The sequence below is a fragment of the Mauremys mutica genome, chromosome 9 (assembly GCF_020497125.1).
Source record: "Mauremys mutica isolate MM-2020 ecotype Southern chromosome 9, ASM2049712v1, whole genome shotgun sequence".
Lineage (NCBI taxonomy): Eukaryota > Metazoa > Chordata > Testudines > Geoemydidae > Mauremys > Mauremys mutica.
Genome location: NC_059080.1, coordinates 63,706,427 through 63,720,171, shown reverse-complemented (window position 1 = coordinate 63,720,171; position 13,745 = coordinate 63,706,427). Strand labels below are relative to the sequence as shown.

General features: G+C 42.4%; 1 protein-coding gene across 1 annotated transcript in view; it reads left to right on the top strand.

Moving 5' to 3' along the window:
* Window positions 1-13,129, top strand: part of RBP1 (retinol binding protein 1) — a 33,536-nt gene extending 20,407 nt beyond the window's left edge. Inside the window, exons 3-4 of the mRNA XM_045029177.1 lie at window positions 8,005-8,106; window positions 12,878-13,129. Coding sequence (XP_044885112.1) covers window positions 8,005-8,106; window positions 12,878-12,931 — 156 coding nt within the window. The 3' untranslated portion in view covers window positions 12,932-13,129. The remainder of the gene's footprint in view (window positions 1-8,004; window positions 8,107-12,877) is intronic.
* The last annotated feature ends 616 nt before the right edge of the window (window positions 13,130-13,745 follow it).

The following is a 13,745-nucleotide window of genomic DNA, read 5'->3' as shown; positions in this document are numbered from 1 at the left end:
GTGCGTACTGACAGCAGTGTGTGTGTGACCTGCTGCTGATCCTGCCCCCATGTCTGTACCCTGGTAAAGGTGATTGTCCTGTCAAATTACCAACCCTCTTCCCCCCCTTCAAACACAGTCTCCTCTAAAAGAACATGACGGAAACAGTAATTAACAGAAAAGTATTTTTTATTATCAACTAGACAGTTAGGGGATGAAACTGGGATGGGGGCTTGGGTGAGGCGGGAAGGAAAGGACTTCTCAAAATTTAGGGTATGAGAGCTTTTGGGTACTTGAGCACTCTGCTGGGGTGCAGTGACAGTTTACACGGGCTCTGGCGCCCCTTCTTCTGGTTATTTTGGGTGAGGGGGGTATGGGACTTTGTGGCGGGGGAGGGTGGTTGCAGATACACTGCAGGGGGGCTCTGTCCTCCTGCCTGAGGTCCTGCAGAACATGCACAAGGCGCAGGAGCATGTCCGTTTGCTCCCTCATTAGTCCAAGCAGCGTTTGAGTCGCCTGCTTGTCTTCCTCACGCCACCTCTCCTCCCCTTCGCTGTGTGAGCGCTGGTACAGAGAGAGGGTCTCCCTCCACTGGCTCTGCTGGTCCGCCTCGTCTCGGGAGCACCCCATAAGTTCAGCGAACATCTCGTCCCCTGTCTTTTTCTTTCGCCGCCTAATCTTTGCCAGCCTCTGTGAGGGGGATGCTGTGGCGGGTCTGGAGACAGTCGAAGCTGTGTGATGGAAAAAAGGGAGTGAATTCCTTGCAAAGATAAATTTTTGCGAACAATGAACACAGTCTAGTTTGTCTCTGTGAATTCTGGGTTGAGATCCCAGTGCCTGATGGGGCAAAAACCATTTTCGCGGGTGGTTCTGGGTAAATGTCGTCAGTCATCCCTTCCTCCGGGAAAGCTACAGCAGACAATCATTTCAAGCCCGTTTTCCCTGGATTGCCCTGGCAGACGCCACAGCGTGGAAACCATGGAGCCTGTTTTGCCTTTTGTGCCTGTCACCGTATGTGTACTAGATGCCGCTGACAGAGGCGGTCCAGCAGCGCTACACAGCAGCATGCTTTTGCTTTTGCATGATAGCAGAGATGGTTACCAGCCATATTGTACCATCTACCATACCATAAATTGGTAATAAGATGGGCATGGTTACCAGTCCTTTTGCACTGCACCATTTGCTGCTGTCATAAGTGCCCCTGGCTGCTCTTAGCCAGGGGCGCAAAAGCCAAAATTGGTATCCTTTTTGGTATCTAAAAATAGAATCAGTCCTGCCTAGAATATGGGCAAGTGTACTAGAGAACCACTGTATCAGAGAACCAGAGAGCACAGCCGCTCTGTGTCAGATCCTGCATAGATTATGAGCTGTATGCTATTCACAGGGGGTGCTCCTGCAACAACCCCACCTGTTCATTCCATTCTTCCCCAGCCTTCCTGGGCTACCATAGCATTGTCCCCCCACTTGTGTGATGAAGTAATAAAGAATGCAGGAATAAGACACAGTGACTTGTTAGTGAGAAATGAGTGGAAGGCAGCCTCCTGTTGCTATGATAGTCCAGATAGGACATTAAGGAGTGTGGAGGAGAGGAGCCCAGCATCCTGCTGCTAGTCCAGGGGCAATTGAATCTTTTCTTTACACATGAAGGGTGGGGGCTGATGAAGCTCAGCCCCCTGTTGCTATGATGACGATGGTTATCAGCCATACTGTACCATCTACCAGGAAAAACTAGGGCCAGGCGCCCTTGATTGCCCTAACGGATGCTAGTCTGCATGGTTACCAGCCCTTTTGCACTGCCCCATGTGCCAATAGGCTGATGATGAGGACGGATACCAGCCATATTGCACCATCAGCCATCCATAGCGTGGGGGGAGCAAGGATGTTGGTGTTGAGTGCTGCACCATCGCGTCTATCTGCAGCATTCAGTAAAGATAGGGTGACATGTAAAAGAGTCAAGAGAGGATTGTTTTCCCTTTCACTTCTGCGCGTGGGTGGGGGGCTGCGTAAATTGCCTAGCTATGCCCTGACCCACCGCGGACACTGTTTTTGACCCTAGAAGCATTTGGAGCTCAGCCAAGAATGCAAATGCTTTTCGGAGACTGCAGGAACTGTGGGATACCTTGCTTCCTCAGTCCCCGCTCCCTCCATGAGCGTCTATTTGAATCTTTGGCTTTCCGTTACGCTCGTCACGCAGCAGCGTGCTGAGTCTCTGCTATGCCGTCTGTCCGGAGATTTTTTACAAATACTTTGGACCAGGTGTAACATTACAGTAATTCCCCTAATTAGATGCAGGAGTCTCCGAGCGAGATCACCCTGAGGACGGTCACTGAAGGAGATAGAGAGCGCATGCTGCGTGAAAGCCAGCACAAACCAGGGCCCTATGCAGCCGTGCTCGGGGAGGCAATGCTCCCTGAGTAGCTCATGAAAGCCTCGTGCGGAAAACTGTGCTACCACGGAGCACCCAATAAGGCAGCTCTCCCCAGGAACCTCCTGCGGAGGCTTTTCGATTACCTCCAGGAGAGCTTCGTGGAGATCTCCCAGGAGGATTTCTGTTCTATCCCCATATATAGAGAGACCTCCTTTTCACATACTTCAGATTCCTGTTATATTAAGAATAAAAGTTTACATGGTTAAAGCACTTACCGACTGCTCCTTCCCCTGATTCAGGATCCGGGTTAATGGCCAGGGACGGTTGGTAGGGGATCTCCGTGACGGTGATGAAGAGATCCTGGCTGTCGGGGAAACCAGCGTTGTAAGCGCTGTCGCCTGCCTCGTCGTCCACAAACCCTTCCTCATCTTCCCCGTCCGCGAACATCGCCGAGGAACTGGCCGTCGACACTGTCCCATCGTCAGAGTCCATGGTCACTGGTGGGGCAGTGGTGGCAGTCTCTGTAGCGTCCGTTTGCCGCTTTGATTTTTTGGTAGCCTTGTCTGGGGTCCTTGATTTTCATGCGGCGCTGCGTTGCATCCCGGCTGTATCCTCTGTCTCTCATGGCTTTGGAGACCTTCTCGTAGGTCTTTGCATTCCGTTTTTTGGAGCGCAGCTCCTAAAGCACAGACTCCTCGCCCCACACACCGAGCAGATCCAAGAGTTCCCGGTCAGTCTATGATGGGTCCCTCTTTCTATTCAAAGATTACATGAACTCCTCTGCTGGAGAGCTCTGCATCGCTGCCGGTGCTGCTGAGCTCGCCCCGATGTCCAACCACGAAATGAGATTCTAACTGTCCAGACAGGAAAAGGAATTCAAATTTTCCCCGGACTTTTCCTGTGTGGCTGGTCAGAGCATCCAAGCTCGGACTGCTGTCCAGAGCGTCAACAGAGTGGTGCAGTGTGGGATAGCTCCCGGAGCTAGTAAGTTCGATTTGCATCCACACCTAGCCTAATTCGACATAGCCATGTCGAATTTAGCGCTACTCCCCTCGTCGGGGTGGAGTACCGAATTCGAACTAAAGAGCCCTCGTGGTCGAATTAAATGGCTTCCTGGTGTGGACAGGTGCACGGTTAATTCGAATTAACGCTGCTAAATTCGAATTAAAGTCCTAGTGTGGACCAGGCCTTAGTCTTTAAGGTGCCACCGGACTCCTCGTTTTTTTTTGCAGCTAACCTGGTCACACCTCATGGAAAATAGAAATAGATCTCTTCTGTTCCAAAAATATTGCCCTATTTCCACTAGCTCTCAGTAGCATTTTCTCAGTTGCCTTTTTTTTATCAGCGTTAGAGTTTGAGCTAAAGGGAAAACCCCCAATGATAAAATACTACTGATTAAGATTAATTCTCCTGACATACCAATTTCTGCTACCTCTGGAACAAAGATGAGGAGAACATGGTGTTCTTCTCTAATAGGTTCTATTCTCTTTGAATTCTGTAGGAAAATGAGCACAACATAAGGTCAGAAAGGATTTGGTTTGCTTGCACCATTCAAGTGCATATCTATATCCATGCATCCAAAGAGAAAGCAAAAAAGACTATTGAGAATTCTAAGTAATAAAACTGCTGGATTAATGCAATCTCTTGCCTCGTGCCTCTGGTGGGTCATGCTAAATCACCTAAAGGAATGTCTAACCTTGTTTGGTAAAAAGGAACATAAAAACATTGCATTTTCTGAGCTCAGGCAGAATTTTAATCACCTTAGAAAGCTGGGGAAAAAATAAAGTTGTCTCCCTGTGCTGCTAGAAAGATTTCTTTATTTTCCCCAGCTGAACTAGACTAGAGAGGAGTTATCAGCTCTCTTACAAGTTAGACAAAGATGCATAAAGTTTATTATTGTTGATGTGAGTATTGGATGAACATAACACGATTCTGATCTCACACTGGCTTTACACCTATTTAATTCAACTGATTTAAATGGAGTTATTCCTGTTATACATCAGTGTAAAATCAGAATAGAATCAGGCCCAGTGTGTTGCTGCTTTGTGTCTTATGATTTACATTACCTGTGCAAACTATATGTAGTGAATTATTTAGTCCATAAGTTTAGCCTTTTTTGTGTCTATAAGTTATCTTCACATAGCGGGCCCATTTTTACAGATTTTTTTCATTATTCAGAATTGTTTGACAGATTTATATGAATTTATTTCAGACTATGAATTGATGACACGTTATTCACTTTGATTAGTTGCTATTGGTTGCCTAAGTCACCAACTATTGTTTATGCTCTGGGATTGGATGACTGAAGAATTTATAAACCGATGAAAAGGAATCAAATAAATTTTAAGAAGGCCACATTCACCCTCCTCGCAAAAACCATGGCAACAAACACAGTTTTTACAAGTATGTTTGAGATTTACCTAATCTGTGAATAAAAACCAAAAACAAATCACTGGTACGATGTTCCTAGGAATTAATATAAAGTATTGTGAATGCCACCAAAGTGAATTTACAGGCTTTATTAGAACAAATATTTGGAAACTTATTGTTTGCCATATTTGTTGAGCTTTAATTAATATTCATAGGTACTTGTTCTAGAGTTAGCTTTCATTGGGACCACACCTGTTCCACTTGCAGTCAGTGGAAAAATGCTCCCCTTGACTTCATTGGGGGTAGGACTGAGTCTTTTATTTGTAAATTTTTTTCTTTCACTGAAGTGATTTTCTATGCTGCATTGTAGGCCAAACAGGCTTTAACTTTCACTGTGGCTGTGCTTGGCGAAACACAGCTATCGGGTCAGTTCCATTCTCCACTACCCAGTGTGCAATGGGAAGAATGTACTTCACTCAGTTCTCTAGGAAGGTCAGTGGGCCAGATCCTCAGCCAGTGTAAACCAGTATAGCTTCAGAGTCTAGCTCACTAATGCAAATGAATGTTGGTTTTGTTTTGAAGTTACCCCCCACCGCCACCACACTCTTTGAATGCCTTGATATTGACCTTCTCTCATTTTTCTTTTTTTATGGAATATTTGTGGCCTTTATATTTATGTAGATAATTAAGGTGCAGATCTTGCCCTCGGTTTAATCCACTGTCCTCCCCATTTGTCGCTTAATCTTGTTCCTCTTCGTCACAAACTGCTTCTGATTAGTTCCAATACAATTTGATTAGTTCTTCTATGGTACAAAGACTCCTGAAAACCTGCAAAAGTCAAGGTAGTTAAAAATAATAATGAGAGGTTGTTGATTTGTTTTTTCCTTAACAAGTGTCCCTTGAGCATGTCCTTTGTATTCCCCACCATTTCTTAAACATCTTGCTTTAATCATTTCCATTAGTATATTTCACAAGCCCACATAGCCTTCCTACTTTTCATTTACTAGTGCGTATGGGGGTGTATAGAACAATGTTGCTGATTGCCATGGCAGCATGGTGCATATCTGCAGCTTTCATTAATTCTTAATGGAAGGGTTCAGGCCGCAAGGAACCCACGAGTAAAGGAAGCCAATTTAATATTTAATGGAAATTGGTTTTAAAATAGACATTGCAAAAAGAGACAAATGATAACTAGTGTTGTGCTTGTGAATCTCATGAATGGCTAGAATATCTTAGAAGGTCAGATTTTCTAACTGGCCATTTTAACTCTTTGTGACTTATTTCACAATAATTTTTATGCATATCTTCTCCTGTCAGATGAATGTGCTAAATGCTGGAATCAGTAGTCCTTCGTGTAGGAGGGCATTAAGACCGTAAAATGTAGGTGGTTCTTTATGAATGTGATATGCTACTGGATTTATTTTTGAGGGAAATACCAAAACATTTCTGAATGCATTGTAAAAAGTGGAGACTTTTAGCAAGGACAGTTGAATAGTTTGTCTTCAGAGACCCCATATGGCTAACAGTGCCTCGCCTACAATTATTTACCCTGGCAATCTTTCTCGTGATTCATTTTCTATGCTTGTTTAGTCTAAAGCTTCCCCTGGGTAGAGGCTGCCTGCTGTACCCAATTTATAGATGGTGGCTATCATGGTTATCATTTAAGAATTAATTGTTTGTAACAGACACATTCTCAAAAAAGAATAGGGATGAGTAGTACTTAAGCCGTATTCAGTGTTCAACTCCTGAGCATGACAAATTTAGGCTGACTTCTTTTTTTTTAAAAAAGCAAGGTGGAGAAAGTGAATTTCCATAAGGTCTGTAGAATTAAACCCTTTCTCCATTTTTGACTGCTCACAAAGGCAATGGCTTCAAGGCTTTCAAGATCTGCATAGTAATTCCTTACTTTTTTAGTCCTTGGACTCAGTTCTCCACTCTGTTACACTGGTTTAAAACCAGTATTATTCTAACAGTGCTTAGGGTAACACTGGTGTAAAACTAGCATAATGGAGCAGAAAATCAGGTCCTTTTTGTTTTTATATCACAAAACAATATTTCATTTCAATACATCTAGGGTGACCAGATGTCCTGATTTTATAGGGACAGTCCCAATTTTTGGGTGTTTTTCTTATATAGGCTCCTATTACCCCCAACCCCCATCCCGATTTTTCATATTTGCTGTCTGGTCACCCTAAATCCATCATACAGTGTTACAAGAAAAAAAACCTAGTAGTTGCCTTTAAAGATAAATAAGCTGTACTACCTTAGGGCCTGATCCTGCAAATGCTTACACATGTGAGTTGTTTTACTCGTGGGAGAAGTCCCATTGAACTACTCAGGTTATCGTGTATAAGTGTTTGTGGAACTATCCCCAACCCAGCACAGCCAATGGGACTTACACCCCTTCTTAAAGTTAAGGGCATGTTTGAGTGCTTTGCTGAATAAGAAAGGGTTGCTGAGCCAGGGCCTAAAAGGATATTTAATAAAACAAAAAATGTAATAAAGGAAATCTGCCATAGTTTCAGCATCTCCATAACTAAAGAAGGGTCTCCCAGGCCGAGATGCTACTTCTACAGAAAGTCCTGACTGATGATGTCGGACAGCCTGGGACACGAACTGCAGCTCAGCATTTGGATACCCAGGAACGGCTTAGACAGTTATCGTTGGGTACCGCTGATTATTATTTTAAGGCAGGGTGTAGTTGGTCCCAGGCATGTGTAGGATCTGAAGAAAGGATTATGGAGGCCACCTAGTGATGGGAAATGGAAGTTGTAGAAGGTCAAAGTTTCAGGCCCTTTTGGAAACATACTACTAGTCTGAGCACATGGAGCACCCTGTGTGTATAAAAAAGGGGAGGGCAGTCATACATGTACGTTAAGGCAGCTTTTTCTGCTGCCCTTCAGGGTCAGCATTTGTGAAGAAATCATGTACAGAGTGCTTATGTTACTGAAAAATCATAGCTCTGACTATACCACGTGGATTCTTACAACAGCTTCAAGAGTCTCCTGCATTTCTGATGTATTGAGACACCCAGCTTCATTTCCTGTGGCTCAGGCTTTTCCATCAAACTACATTTAATTGTTCTTTTTAATTACTTCAAGCAGCTTAACAAAAAGTGTGTGTGAGAGATGTACTCTTCTCTTCTTAGTAATGTAATAGAGACTAGTGATTAAAATATCTATTCTATTACACTGAAGTTTTCCTTTAAGGAAATTGACTCCAACTAAGTGTAATAGATGAAACTGAATGCCATAGTAATGCTTAATAACATGTATATATTTTGCTAGACTAACGTGAGTTGGGATGGAGATAAACTTCTTTGCGTACAGAAAGGAGAAAAAGAAGGCCGTGGTTGGACCCAGTGGATTGAAGGAGATGAAATGCATCTGGTATGGTCATATAGCATGTTTTAAATGCCATAATTTTTCTCTTATTTATTCAAGTGGATGAAAGTAATAGCATGCAGCTTGCCGCACATTATCTTGGCTTACCGAGGACTAATTAAACATTGGTGTTGCATTTGACTTGCTTCTAAAGGAATAATTTCATGCAGGGCCATTATTCTCTCACGCCCCTTTTGCAAAGAGCAATGTTCTAAATTCAGGCAATCTTTGTGTTAACTGTCTGCTCTCAGATCTATTCATTTAAATTGTTTGCACAGAAGAAGACATGTCATAGAAATATCCTTCATGCACTCAGTGATATAAACAGTATGAGGACTGATGAAATTCTGTATCCAGCAGCATAAGCCATAGGGAGAAAAAAATACCATTGTTCTTTTTAATTATGGGCCAGAATGAATTCTGGCTTAGAAAAATAAAGAGAGCAATTTTGTTTTTAAAATGCCGTGTTCTTTCTGACTGTGTCTATATTTCCTAGTTAATAGCAACTAACATAAGTTTATAACATTTGTTTTTCTGGATAGAGGTTCATAACATCCTCTTTGAGGCTCACCTGATGTGGTAAAATGTTCTTTTCCCACTGAAGGAAGCAAATCAGACCTTTAGTCCCACTCACCATTCAATTCACTAAGCACCTAGGAGTGTTCTGTTTAGAATGCTGACTCCCTGTCTCCAGATCAGTGTATCAGTGCACAATGCTATCGGAGATGTCTGCAACAGCACCCAGAGCCAACTGAATGCCACGGTACTGCATAGAAAGGTCTGCAAAAGGTTAGGAGGGAAAGAGGCCTAGAAACACATTTAGGTCCGTCCCATGTAATCAATTTATTTTCTCAACACACTGTCTAATGCCTTTGTGTGTGACCTCCGTGGATGATACCATGGCGCCATTGAAGCCAATGGTAAAACTCCCACTGACTTCAGTGGGGTTAAGATTTCACCCACACATGCATTTTTCAGTCAATATAGCCTCACTGTGCCCAGTTTTACACCACTTGGCATGCTGGCCTAGAGCTACCATCTTTGCATCAAGAAATAATGGCTAGGAATCCCCGTTGAGCCTGCTAATCCTGCTTCTGAATCAATCTGCATGACAGCTCCTTCCTTCAGTCATTCATTCCCTCTGTGGAGCTGAACACGTGCTGCCTCAGTAATGCTCCCAGACCTTGCTGAGGAGAGAACTTAATGGGGGGGGGGGTCAAAAGTCAAAGCTGGATCTCCCACTGACTTTGCAGAGCACTTATTGTAGGGAAAACCAGCCAGTTCTTGTTGTTGTCCAGGTCCCCATTCCTACCTATGTCTGGAGTATTCAGGCTCCAGGCAGGGGTAGTCTGCTAGGGGCCATGGAGAAAGGAATCCTTGTCACAAGACTGCAGCACAGCTGTGGAGTCCCGCTATGTTTATCTTTAAGGACATGTGTTACTCCATCCCTTTTCAGCAAAACAATTACATACGTGCTTAAGTGCCATTGGCTTCTCAGCATCCAGACCTGCTGCTTCAAGGGCTTTCTGGGCCACTGGGGAGGGTTCCTAGTCAAGCAGACACATAACCAACATTGCCATTTCCAGCTCAGCATGACGTGCCAAATCACATTATTTTGTACCTGCCAAGGACTGACACTGCTGTATACAAAATACCCTGGGTGGAGAAAGTCTCTAAATTGCTTTAATGCCCAGTGTTTTCTTATGTACATTTTGTCACTTATTATATGTTTCACTAACTCAAAAAGGCATCTTCAGTCCCATTGGAATCCTCCTTGTGGCCTCCCCTCCTTAGACTTTTTTTTTTTTTAAATAAGGTCAAAATCCCATTTCTTGTAAAACTTTTAAATAATTGAGATCTTCAGGTCTCTGTCATTCTGAGAGCCCTTTGGTGCCAAGGTGAATTACCATAAACATATTTTATGATACTTCAATAATTATTTTATGATCCTATTAAACTTTACACAATGATCCAAATATTAATTTAATCCTTTGCACAGTTTTATAATATATTGAGTGTTATGCCTTGGGGTTTAGTAGTTTCTCACCAGATGCTTGCACTCTGCTAGTTCTCTGGTCTGAATTTTGTGGTATGACAGTCTTCTTTCCTTCTTTTTTTTCCCCCTTCCTTCCTCAAATTCTATTTCACTACAGTGACTTAAAACAGGCACTTATCTGGCCATTCTCCAGTTCCTTCTGAATTTTATAGCCTTTTTCTTTTGAATTGACTGTCCTAGCAGTTTGTGGGTGTTTTTTTAATCAGTAGGTTTCATAACTTTACTGCATGTTCCTTCTTCCAGATCATTGATACATCAAAGTGAACAAAATTGGTTCTAATACCAATCCTTGTAGAACTCTACTAGTTGTTTCCATTCATCCTGAACTGTGTCCTCTTACTAGTAACTTTGAAATCCAGCCATCCATTCAAGTAGCTCAGCCCAGTAATACACTTACTGTCCTAGATTAGTCTTTTCTGTGATACTATATCAAAAGCTTTCCTTTAGTCCAAGCAAATTATTTTCATGACTTCCCTGTCAACTCTGACTCACTCCCTGAAAATGTTCAATAAGACTTTTTCAAAATTTTCCTCCAAGTTAGGTCTCTAAGTTCAGTTAAGTCAGAAATGTCTACGTTCAGCCTTTTCCTATCCCTCAAGAGGTTTTCTCAATACTGTCCCCACTGCTGAAGTAAAGTTTGTGAAGCTGTAATTTGCTGGATCTTCTCCAGAGCACCAACTACAGTGGCTATCATTTTAAAATGACCATTTACCACATTGTGGTATTTATCTTTATTGCTGTATTTCCTATATTTAATGTGGAAAATACGGCAAATAGCATAGTAAATATAACTACTGCTTATGGGAGATGTCCAGTTTTTAATTATATCCACTCCATCTCTCTTGCTATGTCCTTGATGATTTTGGAACAGATCCTCTTTGCTTGTTCCGTGTCTTAGGTCCCGGTCTTGCAAGCTGCTGTGTGTGGGTAAAGCTCTGGGCGGGAACAGGAGTCTACCTATGCAGAGCAGCTTGCAGGATTGGAACCTTAGACTTCGGGGTGAAATCCTGGCCCCGTTGAAGTCAGTAACAAAACTCCCATTGTCTTTAGTGGAGTCAGGATTTCACTCCAGATGTTTAATATCTTAATTATCTGTTCAGGCTTTATCTTGATTTTCTTCAGTAGTTTCCTTCCTAACCAATCTTCCTTTGTGAACACTTGAGCCAAACTTTGCCATCTTTCAGAGGCCCCAGGGTCTCCTTTATTTTACTTTATATTCCTTGTGTACTTGAAGGCTTTTTTTCTGTTTCTCTTTTCCTCTATCTAAAGTATTTATTTAAATAATTGTCTAGTTGTATGCAAGCTTCCTTTTCCTTCATTTGTTTGTCTAATCATTTTATATGATTTACCTTCCTTTTAACTGCAGTCCTATTTTGTACATGCCTTTCTTCCTTGATCATTTTCTGCTTTCCTTCCTTCACCCTCATTGGTCTTTTGTATTCCTGCAATATCCATTGCTAGATCATGGGCATTTATTAATTTATCTTTGAACACATTTCATTTCCTCTTCTTTTGTTTTATCGTATTGATTTAATTTCTTCTGTTCTTTGTAAGTTTTCTCAAGTAAAATCAACAAGCAGATCTGAAAAAGCAAGCGGTGGCCATTTCCTAATCTCTGCCCACTTGTGACCTCAAAATGAGGAGCTACTTGCAGCAGATAGTGCAGTTTTTCATAAAATGGTTGTTCCTTTTTGGGTGCTTTGATCAGCAACAAAAGTGTTACTGTGTTCTTATTTGGCTTTATCATGAACATTCTTTAAGATAAACAAGGTGTTCCATACTTCTCCCAGAGCTGTTCTTTCAAGATGGGTACTCCCAGAAGTAAATATCACGGCATCTGTTTACATGCTGCAGTTCACGCTGCAAAGTTTATCTCTGCAGCTCGAGTGGCTAGCAACTGATTTTTTTTTCTTTTAAAGTCTTAGATTATGAAACGTAACAAGGCAGACACCAGGCAAAAGTGCTGGATATCCAACCAAGCATGCTCCACTCAAATCCAACCTTTGGGTAAAATCCGCTGTCATATAGAGCACTGCAAAATGCACTAGAGATCACTTCTAAATTGCTTCTTCTCTGCCCCGTCAGTTCTCCATTACCAATTATCTTCATGGAGTTATCCAAAAGTAAATTAGGGACTGCACCCTTCTTGGTTCCTTCTTTTACATAATGTGTAATGAAGCAGAAAGGTACCATGTCTACTGACTGTTCGATATATTTCTTCCAGTTAATTTGTCAGAGTCTGAGGCAATTTTTCAGCTGCCTTCTGGTTTTGGCACTTGCAACTGATTACCCATGCATCAGTGGGGACACAGTCCTTATGCATATGCAAATACTTGTTTTTGCATGTGTAGCTTGGGGGTACTATTGAATTTGCATATGCAAATATGCTGCTTGTATGCCCACAATAGATAAATGTCCATTTTGATGGGTGCAAACAGTTGTGTGCAAAAGTGGACAACAGTGGAATCCTAGGCTGGATATTTGGCCCTTGTACTAATTATTAGCTTTTTTTCTTTCCACAGGTTATCCAATTTCAGTTATTGTTACTGCATCATCATACATTCCTATTATCAAATTACACACTTGTTCCTTAATTTGAATCCACCGTAATTGTCCATCTAATATTTGACTTAAGCATATAAGTAGGTGTTTTAGAAACTGACATACACACGTGGATGTACTGTGTAAAAGTCGCACTTACGACTCATCTTTTCTTTTCAGGAAATAAGAGTAGGTGGTGTCAAATGTAAACAAGTCTTTAAGAAGGTACAGTGAACCTAATCTGCCCATTGCTGATACAGAGATGAAGACGAACAGAATAGAATGTATGGACTTGCTACCAAAGCTCCACATGCTCTTAGTGCCCAGAACCCCGTGAACATCTGTGCACATGAAATTAGAACTGTCTAGTGCTGTCTGCAAAAAGGATTTTTTAAAAGAAATCATTCTAAATAAACACAATCATTTTTAGAAATGCCAATTAAAGATACTGAAAATCATAAATCTCTGTGTGTGCCTTACTTTCCGGTAGACCTTAGTCTGAAGTAGTTTAATGTAAGTGGGTGTGAGGGTTTTAAAATATTGTTATTGCTGTTTCTCATTTACACTAAGGCCACGTTACGTTGCAGTAGTCATGTGAAACAGCCTTAAGGTGGACTTTGTTTATAAGATCTTGTTGTGGGGTATAAACCACATAGATAAACAAAGGGGTTAGCAGCAGCTGACTCAGATTAGCCCACCTGGCTGTAACTGGAGGGTGTGTCAGGCTTGGGGAGGAGCTGGGTGGTCTTCTGATGGAAGGAAATGAAAATTACTGGGGAGAAGGTCCAGGGGAGACCCAGGACAGAAAGGCCCAGGAAGGAGAGGGAAGAAACCACAGGGAAGCCAGCCGCAGGGGTAGGCCCTGGGAAAGGGGCTACATTCTAGAGAAGTAGCCCTGGCGATCAGTTTTCCACAACAGGAATGGAGCTCCGGAAAACCTGGAGGGATTGAAAGTTCAAACCCAGACAGATGAAGGTTGTTTTAGCAGTGCTTGGGGCTTCCTGAATTCTGTTGGGAAGAAGTCTGGAACCCCACCCCAACCCCTGGG